We start from the raw sequence: 18,213 nt of genomic DNA on the forward strand, positions 1-18,213 counted from the left end.
ATTTATTTATTTTTGTATTTTGATTATCTTCAAATCTTTCTACTCCTTATAGTTTATGGAAAATTAAGGTGGATTTTTGTTTCATTTGGTTTTGGATTTTTGTTTTTATGCTCTCTTGGAACATCTTATTTAAGAGATGAAGATGAATAGGTCAATTTATCATTAATGTGAAGCTCACGTAATGTAGCAACTGTAAGAAATACTAGCTCTTTAATGAAGCCTAACATTTTTCTTCCTTAGAAAGTTATTTGTTTGTAATATTTTGTCTTTTTGACTAAGTCACAAATTTGAATCCCTTTTTTCTTAACTTTTTCATCTGACAAACAATAGGAATTTATTCTTTAACAAAATCTACATCTCTCTCTTTTTTTTTTTTTTTTTTTAATCTGAATGTCTCATTTCATCCAAGTTTCCAGGCATAAAATTTTATTCCTGGAAAGAAAAGAATAACATTCTCCAAATATGGACCATAGACCACCTGTATCACTTTAACTTGATGTGCTTCAAAATGTGGATTCCTGAGTTCCACCCAGGCCTACTACATCATTCTGCATTTATTTTTATCAAACTCTGCATGTTATTCTTATGATCACTAAAATTTGAAAAACATTATGTGTTTTATTTTTAATATTTTGTGGTTCGGGGGATTGAACCCAGAGTCTCCTTCATGCTAGGCAAGTGGTCTACCACTGAGGTACATCCCCAGCCCCAAAACACTACTTAAAAAAAAAAGGAGATGAATTTTTTGATAGCAATAAAATTAATCAAGTGGCCTGAGACAGACATTACTACCCTATGTACATGTGCAATTACACAAATGGTGTGAATCTACATTGTGTACAACCATAGAAATGAAAAGTTGGGGGGCTGGGGGTGTAGCTCATTGGTAGATCACTTGCCTAGCACTGTGTTCGATCCTCAGCACCACACAAAATAAATGAATAAAATAAAGGTATTGTGTCCATCTACAAATAAAAATATTAAAAAAAAAACAAATGAAAAGTTGTATCCCATTTGTGTACAATGAATCAAAAGGCAGCCTGTAAAAATAAAAAATAATTTAAAAACAAATAAAATTGATCAGAATAATAATTGTTAATTTTAAACAAGCAGAGGGTAGTGATATCTTGGCAAGAGAAATTCTCATCTTTCATCATTTTTTAAGGAAGAAAGGATCAAGGGCAGTGGTGCATGCCTGCCATCCCAGCTACTGGGGAGCCTGAGGCAGAAGGATTTCAAGTTTGAGGTCAGCCTGAGAACCTGTCCCAAAATGAAACATAAAAAGGACTGGGGACATAGCTCAGAGGTGGAGTGCCCCTAGATTCAATCCCCAGAACTACACACACACACACACACACACACACACACACACACACACGACATGTGTGTGTGCAATAAGAAATAAAACAGAAAAGACAGGCCTTAAAAAAAATCAAAGAAATTTTAGAATTTTCTCCTCACTTCATTTACTCATGAAAGTTTCTGGAAAATAATAGAAATGACTTAGACAATGAAAATCAATTTAGGGAAGGATCCTAGAACACCAGACAAGAGGAGCCAGGAGTTGCCTATGATGATCTTGGGCAGAGCACAGTATCTGAGAGTTCAGAGAGTTGCCCAACTATAAGTTCTCTTTCGACTCTACAGTCAGTGGAAATATGTCATTCCTAAAACTGTGAAGTCATGTCTGTATTTATTGACTCTCTAGAATAAATTTATAGTATGTTAGTCATTTGCCCAACCTGGAATTATTTTTATGATAAACTCTTGAACACAAAGATAATGAAAATTTTTCATTTTAAGAGAGCTTATTGGTCTGTACCAACTTGTTTCCATTGTCTTTAATTTTACCTACATGAGATGACTAGTTAACTTTATATGATGGTGACATTTTAAACCCTTTTTGCTTTAATTTAATGGATTCATAAAATGTGTCTCCAGTATGGAGAAAAGCAACTCAAAGACAAAGCAGAAAGCAAGAAGGCAGGTACCCATATACTTGAATCTGGTACAGACAATGATTCTGTGAATTCTGTTAGGCCGTGGGGAATCCAAATTCAGAAAAGAGGGAATGCTGAGAATTTCTAACCTAAGGTTTCCTTTGGCTTCTCAAAGGTAGCCACCTATCACTTAAATGTTTTGTTGTCTGGAGAAATTGTCCAGTGTTGAGAAACATCACCTGTTGACCTCTACAACATCCCTAGGTTTTAGGATTTTAAAGTGTGTGAGGAAGCAGTTTAATTTATGGATGATTAGTTGCTAAGATTAGGTACCAAGTGTACATGAAGAAGGGTATAGATCCCAGTTGAAGTGAGCTGCTGGAGTGGGTTATACTGTTTTAATTTAATACATAACTAAAACCCAAAGATTTGGGTCAAAATGAGGGAAACGTTTTCCCTTGTCTCCCCAAATCATTTTTCCGTTTGCATAGCTCCCAATGTCCTCACCCTTTGGAACAGCGGAGAGTCATTTGAAACTTAACTGAATGCTGGAGGCGAGTTTTACTTTTCAGGTCATCCAATTTAGGAGATCCAATTTCTGCGGAGTAGAAGAAAAAGACGGAGTGGGGGGAGGGAAAAACCAGACTCCTCGTCTTCCGATCATTTTACCTTCAATCCACAACCTGCCACGCAAATCGAGCCAAGTCAGGGATTTTGCCTGGAACCACTACCACCACCACCACCACTACCTTGTCACTCACGCCCGAGAAACACGCCCCTCTTGTCCTACTCTTGGCCAATGGCGGATCCTCTGCCTGCATAGTAATAAGCTCGAGACCTCCACGGACCAATGGCGCTCCGGGAGAAGGGTTAGTTTTGCATGTACCTAAGTGATTTGCATAACCCCGCGGCCGGGGGCTTGGGAACCGGAGCGTGCAACCCTAGAAGGGAAAAGGACGGGAAGAGCTAGAGCCGCGGCTGAGAGAGACCGAGAGTTTGGGTGTTTGTGCGAGAGCCGGGGCGGGGGCAGGGGCGAGGGGCCGGCATGGCTGAAGCCTGCACTCCGCAACCTTGAAGAGCGGCTGCGGCTGGAGGCCGTGGGCAGGGAGGTGGGTGCGATGGCAGAGCGCGGCCCCGGCAGTTGTGCCGGGCCGGGCCGGCTGGCCTGAGCCGCCAGAGGAGTGGGGCTGCCTCTGCGCTTCCATGGAGCAGCGGGAAAGGCGAAACTCCGGAGCGCTGAGTCCCTGCGCTGCTGCGACGGACTGCTGAAGGGGCCGAGCCCACGCGGACCTCCGAAGGACACAGCCCCCGCCCCAGCCCGCAGGCCGGCTGCCCGGGGTCGGCGGGGGGCGTCGGAGGGCAGCGGAGGCGCTCTCAGCGAGCGGCGCCGCGGGAGAGGCCGGCGCGGGAGGCGGCCGCAGCAATGCCGGGCCCGCTGGGGCTGCTCTGCTTCCTCGCCCTGGGGCTGCTAGGCTCGGCCGGGCCCAGCGGCGCGGCGCCGCCTCTCTGTGCGGCGCCCTGCAGCTGCGACGGCGACCGTCGTGTGGACTGCTCCGGGAAGGGGCTGACGGCTGTACCCGAGGGGCTCAGTGCCTTCACCCAAGCGCTGTGAGTGCAGGCGGTGGGGCTCGGGGGCGGGGGGCTGGCGAGGGTGCTGCGGGGCGGGGCCGGTGGTCGATCCCACCCCACCCCCATTCTCCGGTGTGGCGGGTACGCCGATCACCTGTGTGTGTGTGTGGGGTGCTTGGAAAGCCGCGCCGCGTGCTTTCCAAACTTTACCAGTCCGGGGTCCGAGCCACCGTAGGCTCTTTCCCAGAGTTTTCGGACACAATCATCCCCTCCCCCCAACACCAAATCTCAAGTGTATCTAGGGTCAAGAAAGAGGGAGGATTCTGGAAATGCTTGCCCATGGCACCCTTTTTACGTGACCTCCCCTTCTCATTCGGGCCCCTGCTCGCTTGGCGAACTTTCGCTATTGGCGGGGGTGAGGGCGCTGAGAACTTGGCCACAGCCTCCAGAGCAAGGCTTGTTCCGTGGGGCAGCCACCTGGAGCCCCCCTGGGTTCCAGCATGCGAGGAGAAGAAACACCTGTACCTCAGTCGGGGCGAGCTGCCGTCCAGTTTGACTCCAGTGTTAGTGAGTTCTGGCACCTCGGCCCAGATTTGCTCAGAACTCATCCACACATGCCAGGGTTCTGGACCACGCAGGGAGCCGCAGAAAACAAGAGAGACGGAGGAGAAATTACAGGCTTGTCTTGGTGAAAATACTTTTCCGACCCAACAAAGCCTTTAAAGAAGGAGTGCTGAGCGGAGGTACAGATGTTAGAAGGGAAAAAAAGTTCCAGTGTATATGCTAAGCCCAGTCCACAGGTACAAGACGTGAGAGTCCTTCAAATAGTTCTAACTTCCCAAACCTTCCTCCTCAAATTGAGCCCTGAGAGCGTTAAATACTCCTTTCAGAAAAGGAGGAATCTGAAATAGGTGTTGGAGGTGGTGTTGGCAAATGCCACTGATAGAGAATGAATAGGGTAATTGAGTGCTGGGCTTGTTGCTTGCTCTTGTTCTTCTTTCTTGTGTTGTGTGGCCGGTTGAATGATTAAATCAGGAGTAGTGAAAGAACTGTTTGAGAGAGGAAGGGGTTGAGAGGCCCTTGGATGAAGGGAATTTCCTTTTACCTTATAGCTACTGAAAGGGTCCTCTTAGAAATAGACAGTTTTAAAGGAATAGCAGACCCTGTTAAGAAATCCCTTTTAGGCAGGCCAGAACATTGCTTCATTTCCAGGTGGGTGGTGACATGCTGTTCTGCTTGTCCTCTCAGTATGGGCTTTAGTGAGCACTGAGGGCCTATGCCTTGAAACCTGTTTCATTCTTCTACCTCACCGTACTCTGTCCTGTAGTCTTTGCCCCCCAACCCCCAGGTTTTAGCTGTTGGTTATTTGAAATCAGTTCTTTGCAGCATGGGGAAGTTTAACTTTTCATCAAAAAAGTAAACTTTGCAGCATGGAACATTTTGCTCACAAAGGTGCTTTGGCAAAGTTTGAGCAGGAAAAGAAGATATGGATAGAAGAAATGGGCTTTTTTTTTTTTTTTTCCTCTCATTTTTAAATTCCCAAATTCTTTAGAAACTCCAAGAGAATTGAGGCAGAGAGGTGCCTTCCCAGAACTTCTTTCAAGTCTCTCCATGTATGGAAAAGCATGACTTACTATTTAGACCAGTTGTGAAGATCTTGTTTTGCAGAATTCTTGGATTTTAAGGAGCAAACTTGCCCTCTAAGAAAAAGTACCTGTTTTACATTAGTATCTAAAGTCAGTCAGAAATGTCACATTTTTATGAGAGCATGTTTCTCTCTAGAGAGCATCAGGCATCTTCCTGTACAAGTCACTGGAGGCAGTGAAATGCTATGTCTTCAACTTTGAGTCTTAGGAAAGTTACTGTTCATGGCTTGGGAAACAGAAAATAACTGGCCCCAGTCCAGATCAGAGTGCCTAAACCAGCATCATGACAGCACTTTCTGAGCTGTGGTGGTGAGCAAATGTGTTGTACTTTCTTCTTGATTTGTGACCTATAGGTACATTCTGATACCTCCTTATTTCCCCCTAAGATTCCTCATTTCACCCTCAGAAAGTTTATAGTATTTACTGTATCCCTCTCTAAAGGAGGTTTCAAAGGCAATATGTTTACATTTTTCTCAGGAGTAATCCAATTAATGCTCAGAATCCTTGGATGAGGAGGGACAGGTGCTACAGGTCTGCTCTGCACACTGTGCTCAAACTCACAAGATACCTTGGGATTATCTGGGGTGACTTACCAACTACTTCCAGTCTGCTGTCCCACCGCAGCTTTGCTGAGCCACAGTGACACAACACACATCAAGGAATTAGATCCATGGTCCCTAAGTGTTTGTTCAGCTATTCTTAATTTCTGGAGCACATTATACATAAAATTACGAACACAAAAATAGCAGTTAAAAGGATGAGACTATAATTATTAATCAAAGTGCTTTATTTATTTATTTATTTTTCTCATTCCTCAATGGTTCCTCCAAGTGATAGTATTTTTATCTTATGTGGGGAGGCAAGTATTCATTCACTTTAGAGACCTGAGGACTGACAGATCAGGGATTTTATTTTACTCAAATCTTGAGTCCACAAACAATACACAGGAGGCTCTTAACATGCAGGAGTGAATAAATAAGGACATAAGGTCACACTGAGAAGCAGAATTGGAACTTGGAATTCAGATCCCATTCCCACAGGGTATTGTCAAATTCAGCATTCTCAGCATTTACCCTTTTGCCCAGATTTGAGAAGGCCCCAGAGAGAGGATACCTGCTTCTCCTCTAGGCTCGTTTGAACTTGTTCAGTCAGACTGTCTGTTTCCTGCTGAAAGCTGCCGTACCAGAGTCTGGGGATGGAGTAGATGTAATTCGCAGTACTGTTGATGGAATTCCTGCGTTCACGCCATTTGCTGCACCTGTAGTGATTATTTATGTTTTCAATCCTGTGTCACAATTCACCCTGAGGTCTGTTAGAGGAAGTGATCTTACTAATATTAAAATTCCGACATTTATTTTATCAAAAGGATTCAAGGTTATTCCTATGTTAGTGGTATCAGCTACATTCCAAGATAGGGGGAGAAGAGAGGAAGTCACAGTGATGGTGAGGAGGCAATTGTGTACATGTGTCCTCTGGTTTATGTGTCACTGCTATAAAGTTTGAGACCTGTAGACCCAGAGCACAAATTTTCATATCCTAGATTATGCCTGGCACATAATTTTAAGATTATAAAGGCTGTTTCTGTGGCTTTGTAAGAGAGTGGTAGATCTGAGCCTGTGATCATAGCCCTTACCTCACCACTGAGTAATTGTGTGGCCTTGGGCAAGTCATTCCACTTTTTTGTGTATGTGTGTGGAGGGTGACAATTTCCTTATCTTAACAATAAAGCAATTGAATTCCCTAGATTATCTCTAAGGCTGCTTCTTGCTTCTGGAAGATTCTAATATTTTGTAATTCTTATACAATTTAAGGAAGGTGAGGTGATGATAATGTTATGCTCCTCTCAGGAAAAGATCCCAAGAGCAACAGAATATTCTTCTACTTGAAGTCTCACAAGCCTGTTTTTTAACATGCACTTAGAGGAGTTCTTTGTGTTTACAAGTGTGTGTTAGGAAATTTGCCATGGAGACTTGTTGCAGAACGCATGGTAGCTAAGGCACTTTGCTAGGGTAGAAAAACCTTGCTTGTTTCCTGTGGGTACGGCTTAACACTTGCAAAATAAAATCACTCTGTTTCAGTAATTTGGATACTGTACAAAAAATTACTCAATGTCCTTACTTCCATGTAATTAGTCATAATCGCTCAAACCTTCACAGTGTGTGTATCCTGTACATAAGCAGGCTACTGAGATTTTGTATAGAATTGATGGTTACCTGAAGGGCTTTGAAGTGTTTTTCTTAAAGAATCTGTTGCTTTTCCTTCTTCCTTTGGGTGTGTCATCCCAGATTCTTCTCGAAGGTGTATTTTTCTCAGTACACACAGAACACCTTTCTTCTTTCACTGGTATCATTTTAAAGTATTTTCTTAAACATTTTCCAATATCTGCTCTGTGTTTGTTGGCAGGTCAGATCAGTAATCAGTGGCTTAATGCACCTTATTGAGGGAAGAGTTTTGATATTCTTTTATTTATGAATTATTATCTGTAATTTCAGTATTTAGCCTAGTGTGTCTTTTTAGAAATGTGTTGTTTTTATATACAAGTGAACTTTGTTCAAAACAAGGACAATATATGAGCATTTTTCAATATAGGTCTTTTATCTTAAAAACTAATGAACCACTGGTTCTCTTTAAATGCTACAGAGGAAGGAGCATTCTGCTGGGAACATGGGAACTGGGTCCAGGTCTGTCAATAATTCACTGGAGTGACCTTGAGGTAATGGTGTGCCTAACTCTTCAGGGGCTTTTGTTTCCTCATCTGTTAAAAAAAAAAAATAACACCTATAACAAGAACTTTCTATTTAGTTTGATTTTTTAATTTAACTAAATGTATGTATGTGTTTTGTAGTGCTGGGATGGAACCTGAGGCTTCACACATGCCAGGCAAGCACTCTACCACTGAGCTATACTTTACAACCTGGAGTTTTTATTTTCATGTACTTCTGAGTCTTCTCTGTTGTGTTTAGTGAAACATATGTGTATAAATCTCGCTCTCCTAGGAGACTCTGAGTTATCCAGTTCAACTGGAATATTTTCATTGAATGGGAAGCTCAGTGTCTCACAAAGTAACATGTTAGATGTGACTGAAGTAGTACTTAGGATTTGAATTAGCAATTCTCTTATTCTGTGCTCCTTACGGTTTGAAGTAACCAATAATATTTTATGATTTCCATTTGAAGTAAATGCTTATGGCAGTTATCCTATTGCATGTTTAATGTCCAGGTACCTGGCTCTTCGCATGAGAATTGTAAGGCAACATTTGACAACTTAATCTCTCAGGAAAGATCAAAGATTTGTATTAGTAGGTGGATCCAGGCAAGTTTAGGCATTTTCTTGGCCTCTGTCTCTGTCAATCTGTCTGTCTCTTAGATTTTTATTTTAGTCATCTTTATAATAGTGGAAAGTACTGACAGCCTGCAAGTTTAGATTTTGGTTTCTGCTCTCCTTGATTGAACCTATTCTTTTATTATTTTTCTTTTCAATAAATGATAGATCTTGAATTAGATGGTGGCCAATGCCCCTTTGTTTTGAATTTCTGTGACTTTGTGTAAAATATTAAATAAAGTTGTAAGAATGATTTAGTGGTTCATTCAAATCTTTCTAAGACTGTCTTCTACTTTTTGTCTATATAATATCCATAAAATCACAATATTTGGTGATATACCTGGGTTAAAAGTTAAACCCTGCTAAATGTGCCTTTAAGTTTGAAAAGTGTAACAAATCCACCTTAGGTTGTTCTTGATAAGAGGACTTTTCTCTTTCCATTTTTAAAACTAGATCTCAAGGTTTCAGGTTTAGAAATATTCTATTCAGTTTGCTCTTTAACTGTCCCATGTGACCCATTTTTGGCAATGCTGAAGCTTGTTTTCCTATATATATAGATACTTTTCCCTTTTATCCCCCCCAACTCTGTTCAAAGTGTGTTTTTTTTTTTTTTTTTTTTTTAAGTTTGACTGAAGATGATAAAATACTCTAATTTTAAAACCCATCAGTGAGGGGAAGAAATCTAGGGCACTTAGCAAATCAGTATTCTTGCACAATGGCTAATTTGTCTGCCTTCTTGACACTTCTTTTGACCCTTTAAGCACCTGATGGTCACACTGTATGCCAGGTGTCAGTACTATTGTCTGAAACTGGTCTCATAAATTGTTAGAAATTAGTCTTAGCATGAAACAGGTCATGATTTTATAGTTCATGTAGACTCGATAACTTCTCAACTTTCTAACATCTTTAGCAAGTTGGTGCTCAAATACCCCTTTTAAGTAGCATGATGTACTCTTGTAGTATTATACTCCATATTGACTCATGGGTAAATATTTACTGTTAAACTCTGTATATGGTTGGACTATTTTTAACAAGATTCTTGAAAGTGTCCTGAAGTACTGTATATTATGTCCAGGTAATTAAAACTCCAAATGTTTGGGTTCATTATTTTTAGTCTATAAAACGTGTTTTTGTACCATGACTTATTTTTTAATTGTCGAAAAAGTGCTCTAGCCAGGTACTCCCCAACCACAAGATTTGGAATTGTGCATCTCTTATTTTAGATGCAAGTGGTTGAGGTTTGGGAAATGCCCTCTGATGGTCTAGGCCCAGGAAATGAACATTAAAAAAATGTTTTAAAATACATTTCTTAACTTTTTGTACTTGAAAGCTCTTATGAATAAAACCTTGAACAACACTCTTGTGACAGTGTGTTGTCCCATACGATATAAGAATATCTTTTGTAAGGAAATGTTAACCATAGATATTTGGGAGGCAGCTGAGTGTATGGTTAGATCCTGGGCTAGTCTGTCTGCTGGTGAGAAAACATGTGGAGGAACCATATTTAATATATTATAAGACATTTAGTGACCTTTATCCTTCATATTTAATTTTTAGTTAAGTATTGTAAATCAAGATATGTAAGACTGTGAAAACCCTCTTAGCTAATTGTTTTCTTTTTATACTAGAAGACTGTAGCTACTTTTTAAAATTTTTGATACAGAGTTTTAAAAATAAAGTTGACCATTGACAGAATGAAAGTCTCATTGCACCCTGATGACACAATAGGTTTGATATTGTATTTGAATCAAAATGTAGAACCCAGTATCCAGAAAAATCATTCCCTTATATTTTTAAAGTTCTATTTGGGGAAATTTTCCTTTCTCAGAAGAGTGACATAAATTTGGCAGGGAGATGACTCCTTTACCTTGGAGCTATTCTAGGCTTGGCTAAGGAATGTGCCTAGGATTGCTTTAGGTCTCTCTTCTCCACTCCCCTTAGGCTTTGAGGTTCCCTGGTGTAACTTTTGGTATAAACCGCAGAGTAATTTAGTACAAGTGGTGACATCGAAACTCACATAAGAGCATGGTTAGTGCTGTTTTCATGTGAAGGGAGATCAATTTTATCATTCTCACTTACTCCAGGTTTCTGGTGTTGAAGGTGCCAAGAGGTAGGTGAGCATCCAAGTTGGTAGTCTCTTCTAAAATGCCAGGATTTGGGCTATGACCTTGATTAACTTATGCACCGCCCCCCCATTTCTGTTTGGAATATGCTTCCTGCATGGAAACCCTTAAGGAAAACCATATGTATAATACATATTGGTAGACCAGATATTTCAGGAGAGGGGTGACCCATGGTTGCCACTCTGTTCTAGATTGTTATGCTTCCTGTGTGCGCACACTGGCTGAGAGAGCTGCTTTCTTGCAAGAGAAATGAGAGAGCACTGTCTCTGGAATAACTTAACACCTTAGCAACTCTGCCGTGAAGTTTATTAGCCTCTGTTCTGTAGTTGGTGGGGAGAAAACAAATAGTATCAACTATGGACCTTCAAGTTTCTTAAAGACTGTCCATGTGCTTTTCAGTCTTCTGTTTTAGGTGCTAAATTAATATTTTATTTTTTAAATGTCATAATGGCCCTTTAGGCTTCTTCAAACCCTACTTATCTCACATTAAGTTGAAATAGTCACAGAATTCTCATATAATTAGATCTGAGTTTAGAAGGCAATTTTAAATGAATATAATCTCTTTCAAATATTTTAATATCATCTTTTAAAAATTACCCATTTGGGCTTTACTAATTGGTGTTTACTTACCAGTCTAACATAATCCCAGTTTTCATCCTTTCTGTGCTATTTCTGTTAGTTCATCTCATTTGACTAGTTTTCTCTAATCTTAATATTTTACTGCAAAGAAAAATTTTCTGATTGGCCTTCGGTTCTCCAAGGTCTTTTTGAGTCCATAGGCCTGTCATCCAGCATTTTGTGTTACTATTGGCTGTGCAGTCTTCCTTTATAGGAATATTTTTATTAACTAACTTTCAAAATGATTTTTTATTTTTTAATGTTTTGAGAGTTTGGCACAAGGAATCAAGACGCCTGAGTTTAGGAAGCGTCTTTGAGATTGGGTAAGACAGCCACTTTGGATATTAGTTTTCCCATCTGCAAAAAGGAGCTTAATTATGACCATATCTCACCTAGGAACTCTCTTCATCATGGCTTCTTTTACTGACACAAAGTGAGGACTCTATTTGTTGTTATTTCTTTTGGGAGTCACTAAGCAGCTTTATATGTGTGTTACTTGTGATATGACGTTCTGGACACTACTTCTTTGATTCTGTGAATGTATATCAGGTTCCAGACCTGTTCTGGACTTTACAGGTGAGCTACTGTGAAAAAGACCAGTCAGCTGGCAGATCCATAAATCCATGAAGAAATCTATAAAGATCCTGATGGAGAAATAGGAGTGTTTATGAAGATACCTTCTTGCAGGTAGTGTTCCTTGCCTTTCTAACAAGAAAGCCTGATGGCAGGAAGGTATGGTTCCCCTGGCAGAGAGAGCCCAGGGGAGATTAGACTCTTTTACCTTTGTCTCTGTGTCTTGGTACTGCTTTCCTCAGATGGCTGATCAAGTAGCAAGGAACTATCCTGAGAGGGGGATGGGTTTCTCTTCAGAGCAAAGGACATGTGACTTTCCTCATTATAGCTGGACTTTGCGACACTGAGGATTTTCATTAAGCAATGCAAACTCTTCTTAAACTAGTGAGAACCCCCTTCTCAGGTCTCTTTCCATTGATAGACCTAGCATGGATAGAATGTTCTCAGGACTGACAATTTAGCTGTTGTTTCTTCACATCACTGTGTTCTAGAAATATTCAGATTATGAGAGAACTTTTCTTATAAGTACTATGAGAGTGATAGATTACTAATTATTATACATATACATACATATATATATTACATTTGAGTCTAATGTTCACATTTTGTGGATAAAGAAAAACTTATTCTCTTGAAAGTAATTTTAGTACTAAAATCCTTTCTTGAAAATCTGTTATAGTTCTGAAAAGTTACATGGCATTCTTATTTATTTTTTGGTGCTGGGGATCGAACCCAGTGCCTTGTATAACTAAACTACGGTCTCAGCCCCTGACATTCTTCCTAAGCAAAATTAATTTTTTTTCAGAAACTTTAAAAACTTTTAAAAACTTTTCTGGGTTTTGATTCAGACCTACTTTTAAAATGTCTTAGAAAGTCAGAACAACAGTGGAACAGTGGCAGTAGTGCTGGAAACCTATTTAGACTGACCGAGTGGTTCAAATACAGTTGTGCATTTTCTATCCAGGGTGTCTTTAAAAAAAAAAAAAAAAAAAAAGTTTGAGATGTTTTTCCCATTACCATCTTGACATCTGCCTGGTTACACATGAATAGCTTGACCCAGTCCCTCAGCAGGGAGACTACCGTGGCCTTGCTTTCAATAGCCATGTCACTGACAAAGAAAACATATGGAATATTTCATTCCTATCCCTTGCAAACAGAGTCTGGGGCTGCGAGGGCAGGCAGCAGAAGGTTTCATACTTCATGGTAGGTTGGCAAATTTGTGCACTAACCACAGGCTCTGCTGCTAGGAATCAAACTGTTTTCCAAAGCCTGGGTACTTTCTGTGGAAAGGAAATCCTGTGTTTTGGATAAGCCAGTTTCTAATATCAGTTTAAATTAAGTCTGTGTGGTCTGCTTTCTTGGAGGGGGGGCGTTTCTTAGTCATGTACTTCACCAAAGGGGATTTGCATGTGTCCGTGTACATGTGTGAGTGTGTGCACTCATTTAGATGTGCATGTGTGTACAGGGCATTTGAGTGCTGTTCTTCTAGATTTGATATGTGATATATATTGGGAATGCAGATGCTGGATTCCTGGTAGGACATGCCTGGAGGACTGCCTGCCTTTATGTTTGTCTTTTTGTCAGTCCCCAGAAAGCAATCAATTGATCATTCTCATGGTAGCCATGAGAACCTGCTGCTTAGACAGGTTCTTGTTGCATAGTACATCCTTGCTAGCATTAAGGCTTTGCTTTGTACAATCTGAATCTATAGTGTGGAGGCTTGTTGGCAGGTATGACAGGAGGTGACCAAGAAAGTGGGAAAGAGATATAAGTTAATACCCATCTTTCTCAGGTTTTATTCTGTGTTAAAAGAATTTGTCCTTGGCACCACCTAGCTGGGGTAGCCTTTAGTAAGAAGAAAAAAATCTTAGGATATTCAAAGAGGAAATATAGCATCAATTTCTCTGGGTCCTTCCAAACCTAAAGTAATCCCAGCCTGACTGATGGTTTCATTGTTTCCCAGATATACAGACTGACTTTGACAGGGATTGATGTATCTAAAGGAACTGATCTTTAGTCCCAAATATGACCAAATATCTATGTATTTAAACTGTTGTATTCATCTTATCCAAAAGGTATATCTGATGGTTCTTAGTATCATTACTGAACATAAGCCATTTAATAATATGCTTATAGAAATTATTGCCTTTCACATTTTCTCCTGTAAGTGTAAAACCCTTTTGTAATTCTTGATGAACTCTTTTCTTTAAATTTGCCGACTCTAAGAAGACTTAATTTTAAAGAAGTTTCTGTTTTAGGATTCTTCACAAATGAATCTTACTAAGGTTACCCTTGTTTTTAGTGCCTCTATCTTTTATCCTAAAATAAATGGTTTCATCCTGGAATGTTCATCTTCCTTACTTTAACTGACTTTCATAGCTGTATGTTCATAGGGAAAATGCCTCAAACCTCTCTATGTTAAAACCGATCTTTTTTAGTGTACAGTTCTGCAAGTTTTGAAATGTGTACAGTCATGTGACCACCATCACTGTCAAGATTTAGAATATTTTCATCACTGCCCCAAATTTCTTTGTGCCCTTTGGTAGTTAAACCCCTACCCACCCTGGGCTGCCCATAACTCTTAAACTGTTTCCACCCTGTGTCTCTTGATACAGTTTTGCTTTTACCAGAAAGTCTTATAAATTGAATGAAGTTGAATGCAGTCTTTTGTATCTGCTTCTACTCATTACACTGCACTTGAGATTCCACCGTGTTGTTGGCCTATGTCAATATAGTATATTCATTTCATTGCCAAGGAGTGTTTCATTGCATGGGTGTACTGCAACTTGTCCAATCCCCAGTTGAGGAACTTTTGCCTTGTTTCCATTTTGGGACAGTTACCAGTAAAGCCACTATAGAGGTCACATAGAGGTTCTTGTACAAGTACAGGTTTTTATTTCACTTGCATAAATGCCTGTATCCTGGTCATATGGTAACTAAATGTTGGTCTTGATTTTAATGTCTCAGAACTGTAATGAGATTTGTTATCACCCGTTACTCATAACTTCTATATATGGTTAGCATAAAAGTAGTATTAACAAAACCTGTTAAAAGATGATTTTGTTTAAAAGTCTGTACTTTAAGAGTAGAATTCTTAGATTTCATTTTGGTTCTCTCAGTTTCCCTGCCTTTTTAAAAAAATATTTTTGCCTGTGAGTCCTGCATTTTGTTCCTCTTCATTTAAAAGCATTCACATCATTAAATACTGTTTTTCTGTGTCAGGGAGGTATCAGTCATATGCTTTTTGGCTTGCTTTTTCTTCCTTTCGTGGAATTCACTGGTGATATTTGATGAGCAGACCTATTAGTGGACTCACTTTTCTGTTTTCTTTAGGAGAAAATTTCTAAATGTGCAGATTAAAAAGGCAAGTGTGCAGTATGATGGTTTCCATATAGCTGCCCCTTCACTCACTGGAATTTCCTGCCTCTCCTGTTGAAGATGTTTTTATAGGGAAGTCAGCATAAAAGTGAATCACCCATGAGCCTTTTTTTCCCCCCGAGGCATTTCATTTAGTCAACTTGGTATTAATTTAGTTGGTACTCTTCAGTTGACTTGAACACTGTGTTTGTTGATAGTGTGAGCTGATGTTTATTAAGCCGTTAATATTTTACAGACTTCATGAGTTCCTATTTGGATCTGTGTGCATTTTCCTTTAGCAGTGGGCCTATTCATGATTGAATCTGTGGCATGGTTTCAATGTGCCGGTGACAGCCAGCCCCATCCTGGACAGTCGTTTGCTAGGTGATTCTAAAAGTTGTCTTGTCCTGGAAGCGTTTTGCTTTCCCGTTTGGTTTTTGTTGCCATCTTAGTCATGACAAGCTTTATGGTCTGTCTTGCTGTTTTAGACAAATCATCCCCATCATCCTGTTATTAACTTAGTTGCTAATGCTATTCAGTGCCACACACCAAGCGACATGCTTTACATGTGGTCTCTATTTAATCCTCCCAGCAACCCTCTGAAGCACATGCTGTTATTATTCCCATTTCAGAGATAGAGAAACCATGGGGAATAAGGTCTAATTACCAAAGGTAAGGAGTAGGGTTTTGCAGATGGGTGTTCTGTCTTTGTGTTCTTAGACTAGGGTTATTGGTTGAGTGAGTGGTACAACAAGTATCCTTTATTGCTTTTTCTAGATTAGGCATTAATACATCTTACATATATTAGATATAGGAACTGCTTATTTTATGATGAGGAATTTGTTCTGGAGAAGTTAAGTCTGTTTTGTCCTCTGCTAAAACTGTTCTCAGCTCCTTGGGGGTGTAGATTTGGAAGAGATCTTAAAGATCACCTCATGCAGTAGACCTAAAACTCTGTGTGTTATGGACCATCCATTAAAGAGGTAATGGAGTCTTCCATGGAGGATACAAAAAGTTCACACTCCCCAAGGGCCTATATTACACTTATTTGTAGACATTTGCTAAACCTTTCAATTACGTAAATTTTAACAACAAATTTTGTTGGTATTTTCAGACCTTGCCTCCCTTCTCAGTGAACTTCTATTAAGGATTGATAGAATATAATTGATCTGGCTCTGGTTTTCCATTTAATAGGGGAGAGATCCTGTTCTGATTCTAGGTATAACACTCTAGAAATGCAAAACTGTAGTGATGGAGAACAGAATAGTGGTGGCTAGGATTAGAGATGGGAAGATGGTGTGACTATAAAGGGGTACCAGGAGACAATTTCTCTGTGGTGAAGGAGCAGTTTCTTATGGTTATAGTGGTGCTCTGTGAAGCTGTCCATGGGATTTAAAAAAAAAAAAAATTAGTGTACATAAAAAGCAGTAAAATCTGGTTGAGGTCTTTAGTTTAGTAAATATGTTGTACCAAAATGAATTTCTTGGTTCAGCTAGTATATTATGATTATGTAAGATGTTGCCATGAGGCAAAGCTGGGTGAAGGAACTCACTGTGCTATTTTTGCAATGTCTAGTGAGTCCTACCTAAATTATTTCGGGCAACAAAAATAATAACAAACTTACCAGATCAGCTTAGAGTCCTGAGTTCAAGTCCTAGTCTTGACCTTACCCCTAAAATAGAGAAGACTCTTTGAGGTACCACAGTTTCAACCTCTGTAACCTGTGATTGCAGAATCAAAGTTTCAGTCTAGTCCTTTTAACTCCAGAGCCTCAGAGTGTTATTTTGCTTCCTCAGAATGTGTAATCAATTTTAATGTGTTATTGAACAGTTGTTAGAAGATCATACGAGTGGCCTCTATCTTTCTCCCCAGCTTCCTATCCACACACTCCCACAACTAGCCTAGTGTGTATGCACACATGTGTGTGTGAATTCTGTGTTCTGAAGTACAGGGAGTACAATATCAAAAGTATATATTAGGTGTATAATCTTAAATGATTCGAGTCATATTTTTGAACGGAGTACACAATGTACCTCTTATCATGGAAGTATTTCATTACTGAGCACTTGGTACAGTCTAAGTAGTATGGGAACGATGTTGGATCTCTGCCTGTGAATTAGTAGCTGAGTGGTGTTTTACTTCTGATGATTCAGTATATTTGCCTTAATTGCTAGATTAACCAATTTCTTGCCTCCCACAAAAAGCACTCACATTTGTATAAAGAGAGGATGAATGAATGAAGTTTTAGGGACTAATTTTTGTGGTATTTAAGCAACAATAGTCTAGATTACCCACAACCTTAATTTCCTTTCATGAGTCCTATAGATGGGCTTTGTCACCATTTACACTTGATTACTTCATTGTTAACTCTAGTGATGTGATTTAGCATGCAAAGACTTAATTATTCCTTTCTGGCCTAGTGAGAAATTTCCTTCCAATAATTGCCTCCACTGCCCTTTAGCCTCTTAAACATTTAGTTTGTTTGGAACAACATGGTTGCTCAGTAAGCAATTCCAAGCTTAGTAGTGCCTGGAGCTGTCTTTGGGACATAATTTATACCTTTGACACAGTGACTTAGGCCTCAGTTTTTGAGTGATGATTGGTGGGTGTTCTTAGAGGAATAGTGTAAAGCATTTGTCTGGAGTTGCCATTCATGACTAAATGGTACTGAACAGTGCTCTGGTGGTCTTGATTTTAAAATTTAACATTTTATTATTTTAGGTGAAAAATTATGCCGACTTTGGAAATAAGACTAGACTCTTTAAACTTTAGTTTTAGGTCGTGAAAAGTAGTTTTGAATAGTAAAAACTTCAGTTTTTAAGTGTTTTTGTTGGGCAATTCCATGAAACTCAACAAAGTTATACCTAGTTATATGGTATGGACTAGATTGCTAGGTGTTATGCCATTGCGCATTACTCGGCAAACAGGAGGATTAGACTTGTTGGTTCCAATAGAGAGGTTTCTATGCAGGGCTGGCAAAAAGATGTTTTTTGTTTGTTTAGTTTTAAATTGCAGTTGTTATTGCATTCAGAACCTCAGAGCAAGGAATGGAGATGAGAGCAAAAT

The 18,213-nt window shown here is 39.7% G+C and overlaps 1 protein-coding gene across 1 annotated transcript in view; it reads left to right on the plus strand.

Annotated features, from left to right (window-relative positions):
• The first annotated feature begins 2,886 nt into the window (after positions 1-2,886).
• Lgr4 (leucine rich repeat containing G protein-coupled receptor 4) overlaps positions 2,887-18,213 on the plus strand; it is a 91,135-nt gene continuing 75,808 nt past the window's right edge. Inside the window, exon 1 of the mRNA XM_047517362.1 lies at positions 2,887-3,548. Coding sequence (XP_047373318.1) covers positions 3,364-3,548 — 185 coding nt within the window. The 5' untranslated portion in view covers positions 2,887-3,363. The remainder of the gene's footprint in view (positions 3,549-18,213) is intronic.

The sequence above is a fragment of the Sciurus carolinensis genome, chromosome 11 (genome assembly GCF_902686445.1).
Source record: "Sciurus carolinensis chromosome 11, mSciCar1.2, whole genome shotgun sequence".
NCBI lineage: Eukaryota > Metazoa > Chordata > Mammalia > Rodentia > Sciuridae > Sciurus > Sciurus carolinensis.